Source organism: Psammomys obesus, unplaced genomic scaffold, assembly GCF_907164565.1.
Source record: "Psammomys obesus unplaced genomic scaffold, mPsaObe1.curated_primary_1811, whole genome shotgun sequence".
In the NCBI taxonomy this organism is placed as follows: Eukaryota; Metazoa; Chordata; class Mammalia; order Rodentia; family Muridae; genus Psammomys; species Psammomys obesus.
In genome coordinates this window covers 17,591,437-17,616,134 of record NW_026596051.1, presented here as the reverse complement: position 1 = coordinate 17,616,134, position 24,698 = coordinate 17,591,437, and the positions used below count along the sequence as shown (strand labels likewise).

The window sequence follows — 24,698 nt, the reverse complement described above, 5'->3', positions numbered from 1 at the left end:
TTGATTCAAATTCTTTTATTTCCATCTTTAATACTAGCAAGAGTCCAAAACAGACTTGATACCATGAGCATAGTTTAAATGTAACAAAGAAAGAGTTAAACTATATACATTAGGGAAAAAGGAAAGGGATTTTTTTTTTAAATATACCAACCTTTTCCTATTGATGCAGTTTCTGATTAGGAGAACTAAATACATTTTTTCCCTCAATTTAATTTATGATGAAGTAATAGAACTTTATGATCAACTTCATAAACTGTCTTTAAGGAGAAAACGAATTTTTAAGTGGGTGTCACCATATTTACTGGTGAACTGGCTGCATGGTTGCCTGGTCTCCTTGAAGTCTGGCTATCATTAGAACTAACAAGAGCAAGTCCATGAGGCCCGCAGGGAACTCAATGGCTGTGACATCCAAGGGGAGGGCACACACCACACATCATAATGATGAGAGCTAATGCTCCTACCCTCTGAGTCCAAGTAAAAAAATTATTACTCTCATTCAAATAAACTGGAAGTCAAACATTAAAAAGTCAGAATGAAGAATAAAACTATTTTCTTTTCACACAAGAGGAGGGACACTCCTTCAGCTCCATTTAAAGTGAATTCTGTGCTGAGTCCCTGCTCCTTCAGAACAGTAAACTGAAAGTCAGTTATTGCTAGCAAAGCTTCAGTGGTCCCTTTCCCACCTCAAAGATGTTTCACACAAAAAGGCTGTTGGTTTTGCTCGAAGCCCTCTGAGGAAGTAGTATGGAGGTGGAGGCAGGCTGGCATTCAAGGCCTATCCTCTATGAACCACTCTGTGCCTGGTGTCCCCAGGGGGAATTTACTACCTCACTGCCTCTGAGAGCACCAGAGGCCCCCACACATATGGAGTGGAGCAGAGATTGTTATGTGGTCCCATGGGGAGGAAGAGGCACCATGCTTTGCCGACCAAAACCTACAGAGCAATCAAAAGTCCAGAGGATCAAAGTTCAACTGGCCAGAAGAGCAGCTTTGGAAATACCTATCTACTCAACGGGTATGGGAAAGCCAGGGCAGTGGCAGGTTGAGCAGGGAAATACCTCTGAAATACAGGGCAACAGTGACTTGGGCAAAAGCATGGAAGTGAACAGCTGATAAGGCCACTGTTACTGCTACCACCTGCTGGTATCTATGCTTGAACACACATTAGGCAGTGGGAACTGAAAAACTTAGGGTTGGAGGGCATTGTAGACAACACAGGAAAAGATCTTAGCAGAAAAGAGAGGACACTCAAACACTTGCTTGTCCTATTGACCTTGAATGTTCTATGCCAGGCATGGGTAGAGTTCCTGAGAACAGTTGGTGAACAGATGAGGTGGGATGGACACTGCTCCCACAGGCAACACTGGGCTGAGGACACTAGCAGTGGTACATCTTCCGGATTGCTGAAGAGCACGTGAAGAATGGGCTTTATTGCACTTTCTCATTCTTGGGAAACAGGGTTGCCCTGCAGAAGGACTCTTGATTTGCAGAAAACACTGCACATCAATGATAAGGTGCAGGTAGAATCACAGGTTACCTCTGCTCTCAAGGGAAGGAAAAATAAAAGTCCACCAGCTTGGCTTTTTAGGGGCAGCGTCTGTACTGGGATCCTTGGGCTGGATGGACTGTCTGACCATGTTCACTGTGTGGCAGGCAGCATAGCTAACTGGCAGATTCCTTGGGAAGGTTTTGCACCCAGAAGAGCTGGGGTAAACTTTCCCAACAGGAAAACTCCTTGGCCAACATGTAAGCTCCATAAAGAGGCTGGAGCCATGATGCTCAACTCCAATATGCCTGACTCCTTTTCTCCTACTCTGGGCTCAGACCACTCATAGGGGCAGAGATGCTGAGCTGACCTGGGAGGATCCCTGGACCCTGCGCCACAGCATCAAACTGCAGATAACAAAAGGATGTAAGGAGTCGAAAACAAAAGAGCAGTTTACATCAGACATTGATTTTTTTCAAAGTCTTTTTGAGCTCAGGAAACTGGAGGCAGATACCATGCAGAAAAGGCAGCCCGGCCGTCTGTCCATTGGTCTATCCTGAGCAGTTCTGCACATTTCATATATAAATGGGGTGGTACCGTTTATGGTTGATCTTTTTTCTACAAGTTGGGCAAGTGTTAGCATTCTTAAGGGAATCACGGAGGCACTGGCTACAGAAGACATGGCCACATTCTGTAGAAACAATGAGACGCCCATTCTGCACAATCTAGAAGACATTAAAAGGAACAGCTTTGAAGTATCCCTTGTCTCCAAGGACCCTAACCCACCCATTGAGGAGACCAGTGAAAACAAAGAAGGTGCTGGGCTATACCAGAAAAGCAGAAAAGGCCTAAACAACAGTCTCAGAGGAACAAATGCTGCCTCCATGGAACAGATGGCAGACAGGATTTTCCCAGCTGCAGCAGTACAAAGGGGTCATGGGTTAAAGCAACAATCAGCACCTTCTAGTTAGGGCTAGGGAGGGAAACATCAACTTGCAGAGACAAAAGATAAAATGTACAGTGCCTTCACCTCCCCCTGAGTATGGGGTGCAGCAGCCTTACCAGGCCACAGAGAAAGACTATGAAAGACAGTCCTGATGAGACCTGATAGGCTAGGGTCAGATGAAAGGGGAGGAGGTCCTTCCCTATCAGTGGACTGGGGAAGGGGCATGAAAGGAGATGAGGGAGGGCAGGATTGGGAGGGGACAAGGGTGGGTATTACGGCTGGGATACAAAGTGAATAAATTGTAATAAATAAAAAATTTTATAAAAAAAATGTACAGGGCCCACTACCAACTGGCACAATCTACTTTGACACACACATTTGTAATTAGTCTCGTGACAGGTGTCAAATCTCATGTAAGGCACAGATCTTCCAAGTTCTTTTGAGTGAAGCCGGTTAAAACTAAAAGGTGAGACAATTAGCCACTTACCTCAGAGTATCCATCCATGCAGATCGGACAACTGACAGTACCTGAGGGCCTAAAATCACAGTGCTTTGTATCAGTTTCTAATAAGTTCAAATACTCAATTATACCCTGTAAAGTAACTTCATATACGCTGTTCATATCTTCTACCAAATCTCTCCTGTCACTTCTGGTGATTTAGGACAGGCACTCCAAAACTTGAAGGGAAATTAACTGCTTGAAAGGTTAGGCTGGAAAGGCCATGAAAACAGGACGAGAGAGAACAGGTCTAGAAGAAAAGACGTGGAAAAGACTAGGCTTGCCCACCTCCTTCGCTTTTCTTGCTGGTGACACTTTTAACACAACCTGCTTACACCCACCCTGCCAGTGACTGGCACAGCCTGGTCACTGTGGGTATGTCTGTCTCCTATTTCGGCTGTCTGTCCATTGGTCTATTCTGAGCAGACAGCCCAGCCCTGCATCCCAAGTATGCCTAGCTGCTCGGCAGATACTTGTTCTGGAGTTTACATACTTGCTGGCAAGTGCACTATGTACATACCCTGGCCTCCACCCAACAAAACAGCAGCACAGCACATTACCTGGGTCCTGTAGCTCCTTCATCCTTGTTGCTTCGATGAGTATGGGTAGTCACATATACATCTTTGTCTCTAGACAGTTCCTCATCATCACTGCTCACCACACAGCTATCAGCATGGTCTTGATGCAACCTCCGCCCGTTTCTCCTTGGCCTTCTTCTTTCTAAGAAAAAAGTCATCCCTTCAGTTATCTTAACCGTCCTCTTTAGTGCCTCCCTCCCCTTGAAGACCTCCAGAGAGAAACTGCCACCATTCTAGTTCTACTCCCAGGAGGTCCTACTGAGGTGCAAAAGCTACTCATTTGCCTTCTCAGGAGAAAGCCCAAGCCCTGGAACCACGGGCAGAGATTTTCAGTAAAAACAGATCCAAAGGCATCTTTCTGCCTAGAGATCATAGAAGGACAGTCTGACAAAGCCTGCAATGCTGTGGCATTTATGTACAACAATTTTAATTAAACCCAAGAAAAAAGAAAATAAAACCACTCACCTTCAACAAACTGAAAAGGGGGGGAAAAAAAGAGAGTGTTATAGATATCCTGATATTTTATCTGATAATAAACACATCTTGCTGCTAATAAATATGTATGACCCTCTCAGAATCCTTTTGAGCTCCCAGTCCTCCCTTACCCACAGGTCAGCTGTGGTCATCTCCAGATCAATGTCTCCTACGTGCCAATATGCTAGGAGCCTAAATATCACATTAGGACCTGTGCATAAGCACAGAGGTTGGGTTACTTTCTGGAGGAAGTTATATCCTACTCACAAAAACAGAGGCCTAGCCCACCTCACTGGGCTGAGTTAGAAACACTGAGCAAAGCTTACTGCCACTTATAGCCAACACAGGCAACTCCCAATGACAGAGGCTTTTGAGGAGGATCTGTGCTACTTAATGTTATAAAAAAGATCAATTAATTAGGTATTACCTGGAGTCAGTCTTTTCTAACAAGAATTGGACAAACACTTGTTTGGTGGCTCAGAACATACATCAATGTGGCCGAAGATTGACTTAGGTTTCTGATCCATCTACCTTCACCTTCAAAGCTCTGGAACTGAGGTGTCTACCACCACTCCCAGTTTGTACACTAACAATTTCTTCCAATTCAACTCAGATCACTGGCACATTATGGGTCAGGGGAACATGCACATAATGGGAGCAGTGGCTGTTTTCTTTAGTTTTTTTTACTACACACAAGGCTCCATTTTGGAAAAATACAAACCATGAATGCCCTAGTGTCCAACCCTGTGCCACACTGTCATACCCTTCATTTGGATTCTTTCTGCAGCAAAAATTTTAGCCCTAGCCAGCTATGATGGTGCAAGCCTTTAATAACACCACTCAGGAAAGAGAGGCAGGTGGATCCGAGTTTGAGGCCAGCCTAGTCTACACAGTTTCAAGACAGTCAGGATTACATAGAGAAACCCTGTCTCAAAGCCCCAAGGTCAGTTCCCACCTTATACACATTATGTGAGAGAGTTCAGCCTCACTGAGAAAGGTAGCCTACTTCATTGTCTCCTTGAGCCCAAAGAGGCTAGTGTAGTGGTAGATTCCGCCTCCTGCTCTTCAACTTACAGGAGCAATCATGCCCTGGTAAAGCTGCTGTTGGCAGGTCATGAGTTACTCCAGGATCAAGCCTGGAACCTGCTCTAGTTTTTTGTTTATTATTATTATCATTATTTTGAGACAGGGTTTTTCCGTGTAACAGGGCTCTTGTTGTCCTGGACTCATTTTGCAGATCAGAGTGGCCTCGAAATCAGATCTGCCTTCCTCTGCCTCCCCAATTTCGGGATTAAAGGTGTGTCCTGCCCTGCCAGCCTATTCTAGTTTTTTAACACTATCTAACCACCCTCCTCCACATGTTAAAACCCTATAGAACAGGAAATATGCAATTGCTTTAATAGTAACTGTAACAAAAATGAGACTTTAAAGTACCCGAAAACACAGAAGTATGGCCCAATTTCCCAGGTCTCTCTACTATATAGCCACAGGTGCCCGGCCTCTGAATCTAGAGTGTTGGGATTAAAATGTGTACCACCACACCCAGCTTTCCCCAAATTATTTAAAGGACATCATTATGACCTCCAAACCCTGTAAGGAATATGTGTAAAGGGAAGGGAAAATAAACACTCACAGCTGGGTGCGGTCACACAGTCGTGTTAAAGTGATTCTGGTGAGTTCAGGGCTAGCCTGTCACAAGACAGTCAAAGCTTATATAAATAGATCCTGTCTCCAACAAGGACAAGAGGCAAAAGTATCACAAGTGTGAGGCCAGCCTTGGTAAAATTAGGCCTTGGTGAAAAAAAAAAAAAAAAGACATGAGGAAGGAAAGACAGACAAAGACTACAGAAATTTACTGAGAAACACAGATACAGAACCAAACCTAAATACCAGCAAGCAGAATCTAACTATAAAAGAGAATGCAACACAGTGAGCTTACCTGGCTTGTCACTATAAACCAGTAAGACTTTCCGTTTTAACACGTAACAGGAGAAAAATAATAAACAGGTTTATTTTCCACCCCATCTTATGGCAATCTAATTGTATATATCCTGGTCAGCCACAAATTCATCTCTTGCCTCTACTTCCCAAGTGCTAGGATCGAAGACTTGTATCACAACACCTCACCACCATACCACTGCAACTGGGAATAAAGCTCAGTGAAAAGGTACTTTTATGGCTTGTACCTGAGGTAAGAGACTCTCACTCTTATATTTTTTCATTTAAGACTCAGAACTCTTCTAAGAGTTAGAACAACACACAGGAATCTGCCTACAGTTTAATCTTTAATAGGATTCAGGATGCATTGCAAACTTCCCCCGAATCAAGTGTTCAGGAATTCCTACCCTAAAGATACAAAGGCCATACCAATGCTCAATGTACTGAACTTCTCTGTTTTAACAGCCTTTGGTAATATCAGTAAGTTCACCCCAATGACCTACCTCTTATTCTGCTCCAGTAGGAGTTTAAAGTCAACCTATAGTTCAAGAAACCTAACAAATATGCTTGTCTATTATTTAGTTAATATTAGTAATTTAATCAATTTAATGGCCTTTGATGATTCATTATAATCAACAACAAATGCAGAGTGATTGGGAAAAAGAGCTACCAAATCCAAACAATTCTTTTATGGCTGGGATATGCATGAGTTAATTTCTGTAACAAATCCAAAAGTAAATCTAAAACAAGAATCAAGCTTCTTATCTCTACATTACTCCTGTTGGACTTTTACCTAAATCCCTGCCTGTTCAGTCACTCTCAGAACAGTTCCTTCATCCCCAGTACTCCTATTCCAGACTCACTCAAGGACTCCTCTACTTATCATTGTCCTCACAAAGTTTCAATAGCTTAATCTGAACTGGGGCAGTGCCAGAGCACGAAGCCTAAATTAACAATGTGGAAAGGTAGAAAAGCCCAGGAAGACACCTGTGTAACAAAAGCAGTCTAGACAAAGGCATGGAGGGAGAAATGTTGATTTGCCAACCCAGCGAAGATCACCATCTCCTTGGAAATAGAACCCCAGTTCCCTTGTCAGGTACATTATAGGTAGATGCCGAGTATTCAAGATAAGAGATTTGGGGCTTTCTGAGCCCTTTCCCTGTTTAACAGCCTACCCTGTTCCTTAAAAATGCTATCCCTCAATAAACTGTGTCTATTTCTATTATCTTGAGAAAAGGAAAGGGAGAAGGACAAAGAGGATTTGGTGCCACTTTTCAGCATTAGCCAGCAACTGGAGTGTAGCTTTAGCTAAGGCACTAAATTAAGCTCTTTATCAAACTCCAGGGAATTGACAGGAGCTAACATCAAGAATCAATATGTATACTTTTATAGAGGCAGCCATTTAAATTAAACCTACTCTTGTTTCCTAGTGATTTCTAACTGAAACCCTCTTCCCTGGCAGCTCCACACCATCATGTTCTTTTCTTTTTCCCTCGAGATGAAGTTTAACTATATATAACCCAGGAACTCTGCCGCTCAAGTGCTCAGATGACAGGCACGTACCACAACATCTGGCTACCCTTCATCTTTTTATTCTTTTTTTTAAAGGGTTTTTTGAGACAGGTTTTCTTTGTGTAGCCCTGGCTGTCCTGGACCTCTACACCAGGCTGGTGTAGAGATATGTCTGGTGAACTTATTTATCTATTTACTTATTATACAATGTTCTGTCTGCATGTACACCTGCATACCAGAAGAGGGCATCAGATCTCATTATAGATGGTTGTGAGCCACCATGTGGTTGCTGGGAACTGCACTCAGGACATCTGGAAGAGCAGTCAGTCAGTGATCTTAACCTCTAAGGCAACTCTCCAGCCCCACACCTGGCTCTGATGTCTTGTTATCTTAATCTTCTAAGTGAAACCTGATTCTCAAAGTTTTAAACAAATTAGGAGACACTGCCAGGCTGCAGTGGTGCACACCTTTAATATCAGCACTCAGGAGGCAGAGGAAGGCAATCTGAGTTCCAGGCCAGCCAGCTCTACAGACTGAGTTCTAGGATAGCCAGGGATATATGCAGAAACCCTGTATTCAAAAACAACAAAAAAGGAAAAAAAAAAAAAAAAAAAGAAAAGAAAACACTGCTGTGGTCTTTGTTCTGACATTTTGTTGCTAGTCACTCATTTAGGATTTCTTTCTTTTTTTGGTTTTTTTTTTTCCCCCACAGGGTTTCTCTGTGTAGCCTTGGCTATCCTAGACACGTTTTGTAGACCAGGCTGTCCTTGAACTCAAAGAGATCTGCCTGCCTCTGCCTCCCAGAGTGCTGGGATTACAGCTGTGCACCACTATGGCCAGGACTCACTCAGAATTTCAAACCTTTGTTTGAGACAAGTGGAAGATTAGATTACTAGCACCTCTTTCCCCAATGATGCAGCCCTTTCTGAATACCAACTGATTCACATTTGTTCAATGTTGTCCAGGGTGGTGCTATCTCTATTCCATAGCTTCAGCCCCAGCACACTGCCATCAAAAGGTGTTTAAAGTGAGCAGTAAACTTGTCCTCAGGATGTTCATCAATTATTTGCCATATCCCAAGAGACACAGGAAGGTGAGGTGAGGTGAGGTCAGTGTGTGTGTGTGTGTGTGTGTGTGTGTGTATAGAGGTATGCCAATACCATGGGCCAACTTTCAAAGGTAGCTTCTAATATCCCTGAGTAGACTAGGCCTTAGGCCTTAGTTCTGGAAGGCTATACATGGAATATTCACAGCTTCTTAAGTTTTATCCTCCCTAGAGCCAGGAAAAAGCTGTGGCTTTCCCTGGAGCCATGTTTACTAGCAACTATTTCTGTAAGATAATGGCAGCAGAGTCAATATTCCCATTTCCTTCAGGTCAGAGGCATAAATACACTTGCTAAGTACCACACTTCATGCAAGACAAGGCACCCAGTCTCTCTTAATACAATACTATACCAACACTGGCAGCTTATCCCATTTCAAAGAACATCTCCAAGTTCATACATTTAAAACTATGGAATTAGGGTCTGCTGCTGTGGAAAGGTCAAGAGACATGCAGACTAGTCCACAGAAGACAAAATCCACAAAAGTGCTTTTCCTGACACATTTCTCATTGGAAATTCTGGTTAATGAATGTTGGACCTTCCCTTCACAGTTATTTTATGCCATAGGTGTTTTGTCTGCATAGTGTTCCTGGTGCCAAAAGAGCCCTGAAGAGTATCCTGGAGCTGGATTTACAACTGGTTATGAGCTGCCATGTGGGTGCAGAAAATGAACCCAGGTCCTTTTGAAGAGCAGCCAGTGCCCTTAGCCTCTGAACCATCTCTCCAGCCTCATTCACTATCTTCCTAACCCTGAGCAGTGACTAAGGGTTCAGATGAGCCAATGACCCCTACTCCAAACAGCCACTCTCAATCAAATACTTACCACAACAGAGTCATTGTGTGTCAGGTCCACAACCACAGGTTCTAGAGATTCACAGGTGAGGTCCACAATTTCATCTCCAGCTTCGAAACAAAGCAATTCAACAAATATTAGGGTAGTAAGGCTGTATTCCTTGGGCTTGGTTTGTATTACAAACATGGATGACTTGTATCAAAGTATAAAACTGACACAATGAGAAACATCAAGACTAACCCGTTTTCAAAAAGGATAGGTAAAAAGTGCCCCTCCAGCATTTTGCTAAGTGGGTTGTATGAACGTATAAAGGTTCTAGGGATGTACTTATGGGGACAACCATACAACCGAGTAGTTTCTCCCCACCTACGACAATCATGCCTAGGCACAATTTCATTAATTAGGGAGGACATGCAAAAGTCATTTACAAATATTTCTTTCCTGATTGCTAATAACATTTTTAAAAAGTGGCCCATGGCTGTAAATCCAGTACTCTGGGAGGCAGAGGCAGGCTGATCTCTGTGAGTTCAAGGCCAGTCTGGTCTATAAAGCGAGTCCAGGACAGAGAAGGCTACACAGAGAAGCTGTGTCTCAAAAACAAAATAACAACAACAAAATCTTAATAAAAAGTATGAGGTTGGAGGCTGGAGAGATTGCTCAGAGGTTAAGAACACTGGCTGCTCTTCCAGAGGTCCTGAGTTCAATTCCCAGCAACCACATGGTGGCTCACAACCATCTGTAACGAGATCTGGTGTCTTCTTCTGGTCTGCAGGTGTACATGCAGATAGAACATTGTATATAATAAATATTTTAAAAAAGGTATGGTTTAGATTGTATAAACAGTACAGGTATAACATTCTAACTTGTCTTATCTGCATATGCTGAACTTCCTCGTGCTAGGTGAAGTAGCATACACCTTAGTACCAACACTCAGTAGAGAGAGGCAGGCAGATCTCTTTGAGTTCAAGGCGAGCTTGGTCTATATAGCAAGTTCCAGATTACTGAAAGCTTCTTAAGTAAGAATCTGTCCGGCTGCCTACCTCTTCTTCAAACACCCTTACCTACATACACACAGATATTCAGTATAATTTATAGCCACTACCTCATTCTTCATGAAAAAGAATGGCTGCTACTTAATGACCTATAGACCATAATTTATATTTTGGTTTTTCAAGACAGGTTTTCTTGGTGTAGTCCTGGAACTCACTCTATAAAACAGGTAGTCTTGAACTCACAGATCCACCTGCCTCTGACTCCTAAGTGCTGGGATTAAAGGTGTGCGCCACCATGGCCCAGCTATAAGCCATTCTTTTTCAGCAGATAGAACTGACTCTTCCAATAGGAACATAAGGAACAGACAGCTTGTGAACACCACCTTGCAAAGGTCATAGGACTGGCAACAAAATGGTAAGTGCCACATTAGAAGCAGCTAGATCCCTAAGTTTTGAGTCCATGTGTGTGTTCAATGTCACAACAAAGAAAAAGGGACCAATGCAGGCATAAAGTTATTATGCAATTCAAATGTTGATTTCTGTATCCACCCACCCCCAATTTGGTTATCCTTGTTCTGAGAATCTACTGCATCAAGCACTGCTAGTCAATTGTTTCCTGATATGCCAATACAGCAGTTTACAGCCAATCGCTGAGCAGGAGAGAGAATAAGGCTGGACTTCCTGCCAGCAGGGGTGGGTGAGTTATATAATAGAAGTTTTGGTTTCTTTAAAAACTCAGTTATATTGGACTGGTGAGATGGCTAGGAGGTTAAGCCCACTCACTGCCCTACCAGAGGGTCCTGAGTTCAATTCCCAGCAACCACATGGTGGTTCACAACCATCTATGAAAGTTGGCGCCCTCCTCTGGCATGCAGGTATACAGACAGACAGAACAATGAAAAACAAAACTCAGTTATGTGTAAATGTTTTTGTTTAATAACAAGTGTGAGATTTAGTTGGGCTTTAGTGTGTCAACAGCTGATAACTGTCACATGGGAGGGAAGGTCTTTTGACAGCTGGTAAAGGCCTGTCACATGTGTCAAGAAGTGGAGAATGGTCTAGGCTCTAAGGATATGAGAGGCCAGAAAGAGAAATTGTGGCATGTAGCAGTTTGGAGCAGACAGATGGAGAGAAACACTTTGGGACGCAGCGGCTTGGAGGACAGCACTGGCAGCATTTGCTATCGACAGAGACTGGTATAGCCCTAAAAGAATCCATTGACCCTAAACAGGTAGGAGAAGTGAAGACATCTACGGTCTCTCCCCACTAACCTCTCTCTCCTACTTAGGTCTTGGGAGGTTGGAATGGAGGTAGAGGCCTAAACACCCCAAACAAAAGAGTTTTAAAACGAGCGCTACAGAGAGTCAGAAGAGGAAGAAGGAATTCAACCATGGGAAGTGGTGGAGAAGACACCAGAGAGAGAAGCTAGAACAGGAAAAGCTACAAAGTACAAATACCTCTGGGATGTACACTGGGAGGAAATCAAATTAGCTTAGAGGGTTAAGAATATAGGTAAAACTACTGAGTTCAGGCTGGAGAGATGGCTCAGAGGTTAAAAGCACTGCCTGCTCTTCCAGAGGTCCTGAGTTCAATTCCCAGCAACCACATGGTGGCTCACAACCATCTACAATAAGATCATGGGTCTCCTTCTGGCATGCAGGTGTATATGCAGATAGAACATTGTATACATAATAAATAAACAAAATATTAAAAAAAAACCACTGAGTTCTTGTGCTGTAAAGCTTGTTAAAATAACATAATAGAGTCTCAATTATCTGTGTGCTAGCCGGATTAAGAGAGAAACTGAGAAACACAATTTTATAGACATAACTTTATTAGGTCCAAAAATCCTAGTCTGTAGGTGAAGAGTTAAGGTTTTGAGGAATTCACTGTAAGAAGTGAAACTGAGACCAAACAGAGAATGAACAGTTCCCTGGGAAGTCCAAGAAATCCATCTTACATGAAGTAGCTTCCTTTTAACCCTAAAATGGTTGAAAAGTTTATATAACCCTTTAATCATTTTTTTTTCTTTTCTTTGCAGTGCTAAGGGCACATTAAACAAGTACTCTACCATACTGAACTATGGCTATAGCCCACTGCTTCTCTTTAAAACATCAGTTCTTGGGCATGAGTTATTTAAAAAAAAAAAAAAAAAAAAACAGAGCAAAAGGGCTTTAAGCCACCTGACACTAGGCAGGCAGACAGAAGAAAATCTAATCTGACCTCTGCCTAAATCAAACTCTAACAATGATAGCTCTGTTGACAAGTGTGCCTTCTTTAGGAACTTTTGTCTTATAGAAACCAAAAGAGGAAATTCAAGTATTTCACCAAGCTAAGCAAGATGAAGTTGATGAGGCAAGTGGCTGCCCAAAACCCATGAAGATATAATACCAAAGGTGGCAGCTTTACTCACTGTAGCTATAAACTGTGAATAGTAGTTATGTCTTAAGATTACAAGTACATAGAGTACAATAGCTTTGGATAGGTAACATTTGTACGGTAAAATCTGCCACTCATGGTCCCAAAGGTTTTATGCCACAAATTCAACCTGCCCTATATATTAACATCATTCTCTTCCACAGAGGACACAGACTCAGAAGGTGTGACCCTGAGCTAGAGATAAATAGTTCAGGGGTTACGGGTACTTCCTGCACTTATAAAAGACTCAAGTTCAGTTCCTAGCTCAGCACCCAAAGGACAGTTCACAACCATCTGTAACTCCAGTTCCAGGAAACATCTTCTGGCCTCTGTGGGCAGTAGGCACACATGTGGTACACAAGACATATACATAAAAGCAAAACGCTCATAAACATAGAATGGGAAGGAAAAAACTACGACTTTAAAGGAGGCCTCAGTGGCATTAATAGGCACAAACTGGGTCCAACTCACAAACATACCCATTATAACACACTGTCTCCACTGTTAACACATTACAGTACAATATTTCTGGCTCTCTTACCCGTTTCCACAAGTTCTATGGGTTCTGCTTCCAAGGAAACCTCAGGAGTGGAAGTTGTTTCCCGAGTTCGCTTCTGGGTTTGTCTGGAACTTACTGTTCCACCACGCCGCTTTCTTTGAGGATTTCTCTAAGGTCATCAAGGGGGAAATAAGCAGGTGCATGAGCTCCAGATTTGACAAGGTTTCAAAAAAAGTACAAAAAAATCACCAGGGTAATGGGTTAACTTGGTTGTCTTACCTGTACATGTGTACACACACACACACACACAGAAAAAGAAATGCAGTAGGTTTTGTTGTTGTTGTTTCACCTGATAAAAGGTCTTGCTGTGTAGCCCTGACTGTCCCAGAACTCAAGAGACCCATCTGTATCTGCCTGTAGAGTGCTAGGATTAAAGGTTTGTGTCAGTATGTCCAGCTCAGAATGCTATTTTTACACCCAATAAAAACAACAACAACAAACTTTTGTTTCAAAACACTTGCTCCGAGTTTTGATCATATGTGCAATGTTAAACAAGGTGCTCTGGGGGGCTGGAGAGATGGCTCAGAGGTTAAGGGCATTGACTGCTTTTCCAGAGGTCCAGAGTCCAATTCTCAGCAACCATATGCTCCCAACCACCTACAAAGAGATCTGGTTCCTTCTTCTGGTATGCAGACAGAAGACTGTATACACATAATAAAGAAATCTTCAAAAAGAAGAAAAATGTGCTCTGTAAAAAGTAAATGGCAAAGGACCCAATTTAAGCATCCTTCTTTAGCCCAGTTTTGTTTTCTTTTTTAAAAAGCTTCATTCATTCATTCATTCATTCATTCATTCATTCATTCATTCATTCATTCAATTTATGCCTGCTTGCAAGAAGGTACCAGATCTCATTACAAATGGTTGTGAGCCACCATGTGGGTGCTGGGAGTTGAACTCAGGACCTCTGGAAGAGCAGCCAATGCTCTTAATCTCTGAGCCATCTCTCCAGCCCAGACCATAGCTTCTTAAACTATGGATCACCTTTAGTCCAATGCTTTGGGAGACAAGCAGGAGGATCTCTGTAAGTTCAAAAAGACCCTGGTCTACATAACCTCAAATTAAAATAAAAACAAATATAAATAAATAAATCTCAACTAAAATAACACAAACATAAGTAAGTAAGTAAAAAAAAAAAAACAAAAACCCTATGGTTTACAGCCCCATATATGGTCACATAACTGAATAGAAGAAGGGTGGCTGTGAAAATAAATTTGCAATAGCATAATGTTTTCTGAAGCTACAAAGACCTAAAATTAACTCCAAATCAAATGCTTCACAAACTGATACTTCTCACATCACCTGCCCATGATGCACCACATGACCTCACTACAGCTTTGGTTCTGAAAACACAACTCACAAACTGCATAGACACATTATGCCACACAGAAACCACAAACACCTATAACACCTCCTTTGAATTCAAGATTACTCTTACATTAGGAATTAGTATTTTTACTGTAAATACATTTTTTTGTTCTTACATAAACAGAATGGTTTAATCACAAAGATCTGTCAAATTTCCTTAACATTATTGCTTAGCATATAATTACCAAACTAGTAAATCCTTACATTGTACCGGTCTAGTAAGTCTGATTTTTTAAAATTGCCTTTAGCACTCGAGGCAGTCAGGTAGATTTTTGAGTTCCAAGCTGGCCAAGGCTACAGAGCAAGACCTTGCCTCAAAAATAAGTAACCTGAGCCAGGCAGTAGTGGTTCATACCTTTAATCCAGAGGCAGAAACAGGAAGACCTCTGTGAGTTTGAGGACAGCCTGGACTACACAATGTGTTCCAGCAGAGCCAGAGCTACACAGAGAAATCCTGTCCTGAAATAAGTAAGTAAGTAAGTAAATAGATAGATAGATAAATAAATAAATAAATAAATCTGTGTGAATTGATCTGAGTTTAATTAAAAAAAAAAAAGATAAATTATTTTTGTTTGGGATTATGACAAAATTTCCAATGTTTCTGAAATGGCCTTAAACATTAGACATTTATTTGAAGTGGCATTCTCAGAAACACTGATCATCAGCACACCGAAGGCAGAGGCATTTAGATCTCTGAATTCAAGTTCAGCCTGGTCTACGTATCAAATTCGAGGATAGCCAGGGCTGTATAGAAAGACCTTGTCTCAAAAGTAAACACATTACTGTTCAGAGCTAAAACGCACCACCAAAGATGTTATATGTCTTATAGAACACCCAGGCTGGCCTTCTGCCTCTGCCTCCTGAGTGCTGGGATTAAAAGGGAGTGTACCACCACACCTGGCTAATTCACTATTTTTTTAAAAAAAACATTTATTATATGCAGGCACATACTTGTACTACTATGCTTACATGACGCCAGAGAACAACTTTTAGCCATCAATTCTCTCCTTCGGGACTGGGAAATCAAGCTCAGGTTGTCAGGCTTGGCAGTAAGCAAAATTGCCAGATCAAGATTAATTCTTTATATAAAAAGCATATCTATTTCATTAATATATAACTTACATTCATCTTATTAGTAAAGTTACAGTCATACTGAATAATTAATTTAAAGTAAGCATGATTTACTAACAAATACTGGATCTGCACACACATCTAGTCATTACTTAAAGTCATAAAAATTTCTCCAAAGGTGCAAGTGTAAAAGTTTAGGATATCTTACTCTTGAGCCCAAGTGACTCCAGCCTGTATGTTTTACACTGAACCAGAGCTACTGAAAGTGAAAATAGTCATTCTTTAATTACAATTTTTAAACTTTTATTTTATATAAACAAGTATTTTGCCTGCATGTATACCTCTGCACCTCTTGAAGGCCAGGAGAAGCCATCATATGCCCTGAATTGGAGTTATAGACAACTCTTAGCAACCATGCAAATTTTGGGAACTAATCCAGGTCCCTTGCCTCTAAGCCATCTTCCTAGACCCAACTTTTTGTTTGTTTTGGTGTTTTGAGACAGGGTTTCTCTGTGTAGCACTGGCTGTCCTGGAACTCTACATGTACACCAGGTTGGCCTCAAACTCAAGAGATATGTGTACCTGGATTAAAGGTATGTACCACCGGTCAACCTCAGATCCAGTTTTAAAATTGTATTAAAATCTTTTCTTTTGTATAGATGACATAGCATCTATACAAATGCTATAACATGAATGGAGGTCAGAGGGCAACTTAGAGGAGTCTGTTCTCTCTTTTCACTTTGTGGGTCCAGAGAATCAAAATTTGGTTGTCAGACTTGATGAAAAGGGCCTTATCAACTGAACCAGTTCCCAGCCCTGTAAATAGTAGTTAATAGATCTGTAAAGGCTAGAAGTCTTCCTTTGTTGCTCTCTACTTTTTTATGTCTGAGTGCCTGTGTGTACACATAAGCATGCCTGGTACCCAGAAGCCAGTAGATCACCTGAATCTGCAATTACACGAGGTTGTGAACCACCTTACATGCACACTGAAAAACATAAGTGGAGTACTCTGGAAGAGAGTAGTATGTGCTTTCCAACCACCAATTCATCCCTTTAGCTCTTAGTTTTTGAGACCACATCCCTCATTAAATCTGATGTTTATTATTTCTCCTAGACTGGTTGACCCATATGCCCTTGGGATGAAGCCTCCTCCTTCCCTAAACACTCAAGATGTGTGTTACCCTGTCTAGCTTTTATGTGGGTAATGGGGACCCAAACTCTGGTCCAAATTCTTGCATAGGAAGCACTTTATTCACTGATCCATCTCCCCAGCCCTAGGTCTAATCTCACTGTATAGTTGATTATAGCCTGAACTTGAAATGCTGATCTGCATGCCTCCATTTTCTAATGGATTATAGGTGTATTTACTATCAATTTGGATTATTATTATTTTTTTAAGTTTTTTTTTATTTTTAACTAATTTTATACATTCATTTGTCTATTTGGATTATTGATAGGTCTATACCACTACACACAATTTTCAATTTAGCTGGGAAATATAATGCAGGGCTTTGTGCATAAGCAAGAGAAACACCCTCAGCTGTTTTTATTTTTTAGAGAGCAACACTGTGTAACCCAGACTATTGTCAACTTTCAGTATTTGTAGCTCAACTTCCCAATGTCTTGAATTAGAGGCCACTACTATAACTCGTGGCTTATAGTCCTCTTTATGTGATCCAATAGACAAGGCAGTTACCTAATGTTGGTAATAAAATGCACAAGGTAAGAAAACTTACTGAACTCATTGTGCTCTCTGGCTTCAATCCACAGAAAAGGAAGTGATCTACTTCAAGGTTTATGGGGAGGTAGAATGTTCTTAATCTCTCATGACCACTGAATACTCATCCTGTGGTTTACAATTTGAAGCCAACTAGATGTTCAGTATTTCCAAGTTCTGAAAAACAAAGACACCAACTTGATGAATGCTATTTGTATTGTTAAAAACAAAGTTCACACATATATAAACACCACATACAGAAAATTTACCAGTCTTTTCTGTCATCTGGATGATTTGCTGAACACTGCAATTTGTACCCTTATTCTACATTCATTTTAGGAAGAAAAGATTCTTGTTGAAAATAGAACTATGTAATCTCAAAGGCCATAACCCAAACTATTATTCCATCCTCTATCCAAACTCCTTTTTGGTGCTTGAATGGAAGGAAGACTTTCTGCATTCTACCACTGAGCTATATACTCCTGCAGACCTTCCTGACCTCCTTTTTACTGGTTGCTTCAAACTCAGCAAAAGTACTATTAGGAGAAAGACAAGTTTTAGTTGCTCAATGGGAACACTCCAGCTTCTTAGCAATTAGGAAGGGGGACAGAGCTTCCTAGGCCAACCAGCCTCCTTGTCCTGTGACTTCACCACCCTTCCAAGGACCTGAGGGACTAAGATGATAGCCATCTTTTGTAAGTTTCCCAACAGACTATTCAGACCACAGAATAGTTCCAGAACCACTGTAATTGCTGCACTCCACTGTAGATTTATGCTTCTGGTTTTAGGACGTATCTTACATATGCACATCTATGAAATGTGCCCCCCCCCCAAGCACATCCCCATAAAAGACAGGTATGGCAGCATGCCTGCAACCTCAGTGCTTGGCCTGCTCAGCTCATAAAGAGCGTCAGATTTAGTCAGACACAGCAAAACAAAACAAAAATAAAAAAAGGTAGAGGGCAATGGAGGAAAACACTTAATACCTTTTTCTGGCTTCTACATGGGCAAACACACAAAACACACATCACACATGCAAAAGGGAAAAGAGAAAACACCTAGCTGCTGAGTACTGAGATATAATTTGACAGACATATTTTGGCTCTATTAGCCTCTTGCCTCATTTCATATTTAGACACTTAAGTACGGCTGCTACAGGCGCCCTGACCTGTATCCTTCTTACCAATCAGGACAGAGCAACTATCCTGAAAACTCACTAATCCACTACTTTCACTAGGGGCTTTTCTGGAGTCTTTTCACACTCCACATTACTGATGACTATACCAACTCTATTCCAAACCTGGTTTTTCTCTTTCAGAGATAACAAAGACCAAGAGTCAGAAAACTCTGACAGGAGCCAGTCTTTCACAATCTACCAATAGACTGAATTTCAACAGAGAATCCAGACAGGAAGGAGCATCCACCACATCAGTCTAAGGATGTGGAAAAGGAAATGTGTAGACAGATTACAGAGGTCATATGAAAGAGTAACTGCAGCTGGGTACAGTGGCGCACGCCTGTAATCCTAGCACTTGGGGAGGCAGAGGCAGGTAGATCTCTGTGAGTTTAAGGCCAGCCTGGTCTACAAAGGGAGTCCAGGACAGCCAGGGCTACACAGAGAAACCCTGTCTTGGGGTGGGGTGGGGTGGGGAAGGTAGATGCTGTTGAAGAGCCCTTTTTCCCTCTAAGAGCTAGGGATGATTAAACAGTGGTCACATACCTACACTCCACAACAATAAACCCCAAACTCAATTTGTTTGTTTTTGAGAAAAGGTCTATTACCCCTGGCTGGCCTGGAACTTACAGAGATCCACCTACCTCTGCTCCAGCGTGCTGATTAAAGGTGTGTGCCACCATGTCTGACACCTATATTCTCTCCAACCCCCAACAGGGTTTTCTCTGTGTAGCCTTGGCTGTCCTGGACTCACTTTGTAGACCAGGCTGGCCTCAAATTCATGGAGATCTGCCTGCCTCTGCTTAGCTAGTGCTGGGATTACAAGTGTGCGCCACCTCACCCAGCTGTGAACCTTTATCTTAAAATACCACAAAACCAAGAAGCAAGCAAACTATATGTGAAAAGGCCAAAACTCAAAAACCCCAGAATGTTGCAAATCTAGATGTGAGGAATTCAGGTAGATTGTCCCTGGAAAAACTCTGAGCAATGTGGAGATTTCGGGATGAGTGAAAATTGGGAGCACAAACCTCAGGTTACTCTCAACAGGCAGTCTACATTTTCAGTAGGCTGTCTCCTGCTACCCCCTGTTCTCATTTTCACAAGGTAATATGCTTATAATATACAGCTAGCTTCCTTTTCCTTACTTGCCCTCATCTGCCTGGCTTTATTTACAGTTACAGAAATGTGTTCCTTATAAAAGCATGGAATTACAGGCCTACAATACTCATCAACTTGGTCAATGAGTTTTTTAAATGTGTAGTGCCCTCCAACAAGTGATAACTGGCTAATAAAATTATGATACTTTAAGCATGTTTGTGAAAATGAGCCTTAGATGGTCTGCCACATCAAATTATTATCAAGTGGAGGGTGACTGCTGTAGTATCAGACCTAGATGACTATGGCTCTTAAACAAAGCAACTGAAGTACCTTTTGTAACTTAGTTCAGCCAGGTTAAATTGTCTGATTTTCCTTGCTATTTCTCAAAGAATCGGTGAAATGGCAAACAACTTCCTACAACTTTCAAACTTTTCTCTATTATATCAACACCACTGAAATAAAAACAAGCATTTTAAGTAGAACTGTAAGTCCTTTTCAGGTACCCCAGATGTCTCTCATTCACTCTAGGCTCTTTTCCATGACAGTGCCATAATACTCGAAGGCAGATGGCTGCTTCTTAGGCATTTCTGAGTTTGAGGCCGGTCTGGTCTATATAACAAATCTGAGGCCAGCTGGGGACACACAATGAGTTCCTATCTCAGAATAAATATAAAAACTATCATATGGGCACAAATGCCATACATGGCATGTACCTGTCCTGGAACTCAATCTATAAACCATGCTCACTTTGAACTCAGGAGATTCAGAGATCTGCTTGCCTCTGCCTCCCAAGTGCTGGGATTAAAGGTGCTCATCACTGGCCAGCAGAGGAAATTAAAAAATAATAATAATTTATTTTATTTTATGTACACTGGTGTTTTGACTGCATGTATTTCTGTGTGGGGGTGTCAGATCCTCTGAAACAGGAAATTACAGACAGCTGTGAGCTGTCATGTGGGTAGGTATTGAACCTGGGTCCCCTTGAAAAGCAGCTAGTGCTCTTAACGACGGAGCCATCTCTCCAACCCCGAGGAAATGTTTAATTAAATCATAAAAGACTCTCTTCTAATCAGATGTTTGAAGTGGAAAGATCCACTTCTTGTTTGTTTTTCCAGACAGTTTCTCTGTAGTTTTGGCTGTCCTGGAACTCACAGAGATCTCCTGCCTGTCCCCCTCTCCAAGTGCTGGGATTAAAGGCGTGCAACCACTACCACCCAGCCATATTTCCTTAATTTAATAATTCTAACTCTAAATCAAACACTGCCACAGACTCCACTGTATTTAGTGTAACTAGCAAAACAAAAATAAGGTTGCATCTTTCTTCTCAATGAAATTGCATTCAAATTATGCAGCTAACTAGATGCTTGGAAGACACAGTAAGTAAGTGGGAGACATGGTGGGAAGCACTATCCATGTAAAAAGTTGAGGCATGGCTACCCAGAGTGGTGGTGCATGCTCGTAATCCCAGCACTCCAGGAGGCAGATCTCTGTGGGTTTGAGGCCAGCCTGGTCTACAAAGGGAGTTCAGGACCAAGGCTATACAAAAAAACAAAAACAAAGAAAGTGAGCCATGACAGAATACTCACCTGTAAACAATATGCTATATATCTGTGTGGGTGGTGAGACAGGAAGCCTGCTAAGGAGACCTGATCTCAAAGAAGAAAGGTGAATGGACAATGAATAACACAACAATGGTCTCTGCAAGCATAAATAACCAGCACCCAGACATTTGGGCTAATTCACTTGCCCTGAACTCATTCCACAACCCAGTCACTTGTGATCCTCTTGCCTCCAGCCTCTTGAGTAGCTAAGATTACAGAGCATTATCCACTAGTTTTATTTTTTAAGGGGATGGATTTCAGATCTAGGGAAAAAAAAAACCTAATCCTTTCAATACATGTAAAATTATAGTGTCTACCAGGAAACAAAGGGACTCGGTAGGGATTTTTTTCTTCTTCTTCTTCTTCTTGGTTTTGAGACAGGGTTTCTTTGTGTAGCCTTGGCTGTCCTGGACTCCCTTTGTAGACCAGGCTGGCCTCAAACTCTCAGAGTTCCGCCTGCCTCTGCCTCCCTGAGTGCTGGGAATAAAGGCTTGTGCCACCACTCCCTGGCTGATAGTAGGATTCTTACAAGTTCTCATGTTACAACCCCTAAACTCACAGAGGCTAAATCAGGGCTGCCAAATTCAAGGCCTGCCAAGACTACCAAGCAAATTCAAGGGCAGCCTAAGCAACTTAGTGAGAGCCTGTCTTAAGTAAAATGAGGAGTTGGTTCACCACAGCAGGTAAAGAAAGCAGTTGCTATATACAATCCTGATAAATTAATTGAATCAGAAGTAGCCATATAAAAGTGGAAAGAGAAATTGACTTCACAAAGTTGTCTTCTCACTATCAAACACACACCATGGCACATGGATGCCCTGGAACCACATCATATACATATTAGTAATAGCAATAAATAAAAAGAGCAACTGCTATGTAGCTCAGTAGTAGAGCAGCTGCCTAACACTTGAAGGGTCCTGGGTTCACTCTCCAGTGCCAACAAAGCAATACCGTTTGACTGTTCAGGACTGCAATGAACACTATAGGGTCAACAAGACATTAACTTTCCTTGGAAAAAAAAAAACACCAAGTAAACAAGCAAACAAAACCAAAACTGTTCTTGAGACAGCGTCTCAAGTAGCCCAGGCTAGCCTCAAGCCCAATACAGAGCCCAAGATGACCTTAGATTCCTGAGCCTTCTGCCTCTACATCTGGAGGACTGGAATCAAAAGTATTCTTCAAAATATTTAGAAAATACTTACAAGGGGTCCCCTGATAAAAAGAAAAATACTCATATTTAGGAACTGTAAAAGAATGTAGTCAACTAGCCTGGTGACGGTGGCACATGCCTTCAATTCTAGCACTTGGGGGACAGAGGCAGGCGGATCTGTGTGAGTTTGAGGCCAGCCTGGTCTACAGCATAGATTCCAAGACAGCTGCGACTAGACAGCTCAACAGCAACACACCTCACTGAAGTAGTAAACTCTTAAAAAGGAAGCCTTTTAGAAAATTATAGTTCAAGGCTCACGTTTAAGCATTACAAAAGCCAGCAAGACATCTTTCCACTCATTTCATATCGAACTCACGTAAACCCGAATCCAAGCGTTTCCTACACGCATAAAAAAAAAAAAAAAAAAAAAAAAAGACACGGAGTGTGTGTGGGAGACTACCTCGCCTTTGTGTACCTCAGTCTCTTCCAACCACTCGGGTAACCTAAACTGAGCACCAGACCAAACAAGAACTGAAACTTAAAGCGCCCAAGGGCAAAGATAAGTAAAAAAACAAAAGCAGAAACGCCCAGATCTGGACTCCTCCCTCTCCAGTGGAAAGGTGGACAATGGCGTCCCCTGCAAACAGTGTTTAGGGTTAGGGATCAGGTTAAGTTTCCTATTCCCGTACAGATGTGCCTGTGAGGTAAGAACCCGATCGTGCAGGGCTGGGTTTCACTACTCATACGGAGGGCCGAAGGAGGCTCCTGGAAGCCCAAACCCCATTCAGTTCCAAGGCCCGCAAGCGTCCTCAACACTCTCCCAGCTTACACAAGGGCCCGCCACGCGGCCTGGGTGCCCTAGCAAACTCGCAGGCCCCGAGAAGGCGGGGCGGCTACGCCAGCACACAAAGGCTGCGTCGCCAACAGCGAACAAAAACCTAGCTCAGGTGCTCTCCAATCAGCCCGCCTGGCCAAAAGAGTGACCTTGGTCGCCTACCTCCCCTCTCTGAACCTCAGTTTCCCTTCCTAGTTTGCAAAAGAGGCTCAACCCGCCAGGCCATGGGTGGGTGAGCGGCACCCGAAACAGACTTCCCTACTTCCGACGAGCGCGCGGAGCCGACTTCCGACACCAGCGCGCTCCCCGGGGCAGAGCAGACAGAACGGGCCCAACCCCTAGAGGCGCCGTCCCGCGACCCGCGGGCACCAACTCCGCTGCAGGCGAAGAAGCCCCTCCGCGCCCCACGCCCGCGCCGCCCTGACTTGCCGCCTCCATCCTGCGAGGCCTGGTCTTACTCGGAGCTGGTGCTCTCGGCCAGACGCCTCACCCAATGCGCTCGAGCACGGACGTACCTACTTCAGCAGCGTCTGAGGAGACCCGCTCAAGCAAGACTCCACCGCCTCTCGGAGACCCACTTCCGCTCGGCCGACACCGGCCCGCCTTTCACAGTCCCCATTGGCTTCCGCCGCCTTTACCTTCGTGCTCTGCCGGTTTAGGAGGATCGTTTGCAATTTTATTGGACAAGAAAACCATCCATTACTACTTTGAAAGGAACATTCTTCCGGCCACGCCCCCGCTTGCGTGCCGGAGCTTTCACTTCCCGCGAGAGTTCCGCCGGCCGCGCTCCTCCCGCGAGAACTCAGCAGAGTCGTTGCTGGGGTGCCTCGCGAGTCAGGCTACTGGTTGTTTATGACCGACTCTTGGCTTCTGACCCGTTTACATGTGGCCTTCCGGCCGCCGCTAGCGCTAAACTATAATCCCCATCAGTCATTCCATGCCCTTCTCAGTTTCTCCGATCGTTAATGAGGAAGTCTAGCCCCAGGTCCCAATTTTCTGGTGCTTCACATTCAACTAGGCCACGGTCCTCGCCATAAAAGCCCGGCTCTGAGTGGGCGTGTCGTTCCCCTAATTATTCTTCTCACTGGCCGTCCTCAGGAGTCCCGGGGCTTTAGCTTGAACGTCTGGGAGGCCTACTTGAAGGAGGCTTAAGAACTAGACATTTTGTGTGCCCAAACCCGGGGGTGTTGGGGCAGGAAATATGTGCATGCCAGGAAACTGCCGGCTAGCTAGCCAGTGTGTCAGGAGCAGGGTGGAGGGGTGAGGAAGCCAAGTACTTGCTGGGACTGTATTGTTGTCCTACAGAATGGCCTGAGAAACCGGCCTCAGGGAAAGGCCAAAGCCTGAAACTGGGTCTCAGGATGTCTTATGTTACAGAGTCCTTCCTAC

General features: G+C 42.9%; 1 protein-coding gene across 1 annotated transcript; it reads right to left on the bottom strand.

Moving 5' to 3' along the window:
* On the bottom strand, window positions 1-23,981 carry Rnf4 (ring finger protein 4). Its single transcript, XM_055623928.1, has 8 exons — window positions 23,825-23,981; window positions 17,471-17,628; window positions 13,281-13,407; window positions 9,360-9,439; window positions 3,975-3,984; window positions 3,492-3,651; window positions 2,920-2,968; window positions 1-2,211 (listed from the first exon to the last, which is right to left on the bottom strand). The coding sequence occupies exons 2-8, from the start codon at window positions 17,477-17,479 to the stop codon at window positions 2,062-2,064; spliced, it is 585 nt and encodes a 194-aa protein (XP_055479903.1). The 5' UTR covers window positions 17,480-17,628; window positions 23,825-23,981; the 3' UTR covers window positions 1-2,061.
* Window positions 23,982-24,698: the final 717 nt, after the last annotated feature.

Coding starts and splice junctions, on each gene's coding strand:
- Rnf4 (XM_055623928.1), bottom strand. Junction 9,440..13,280: donor CATAGAACTTGTGGAAACGG/GTAAGAGAGCCA, acceptor TTTGTTTCGAAG/CTGGAGATGAAATTGTGGAC. Junction 2,212..2,919: donor GCATGGATGGATACTCTGAG/GTAAGTGGCTAA, acceptor AATGTCTTCTAG/ATTGTGCAGAATGGGCGTCT.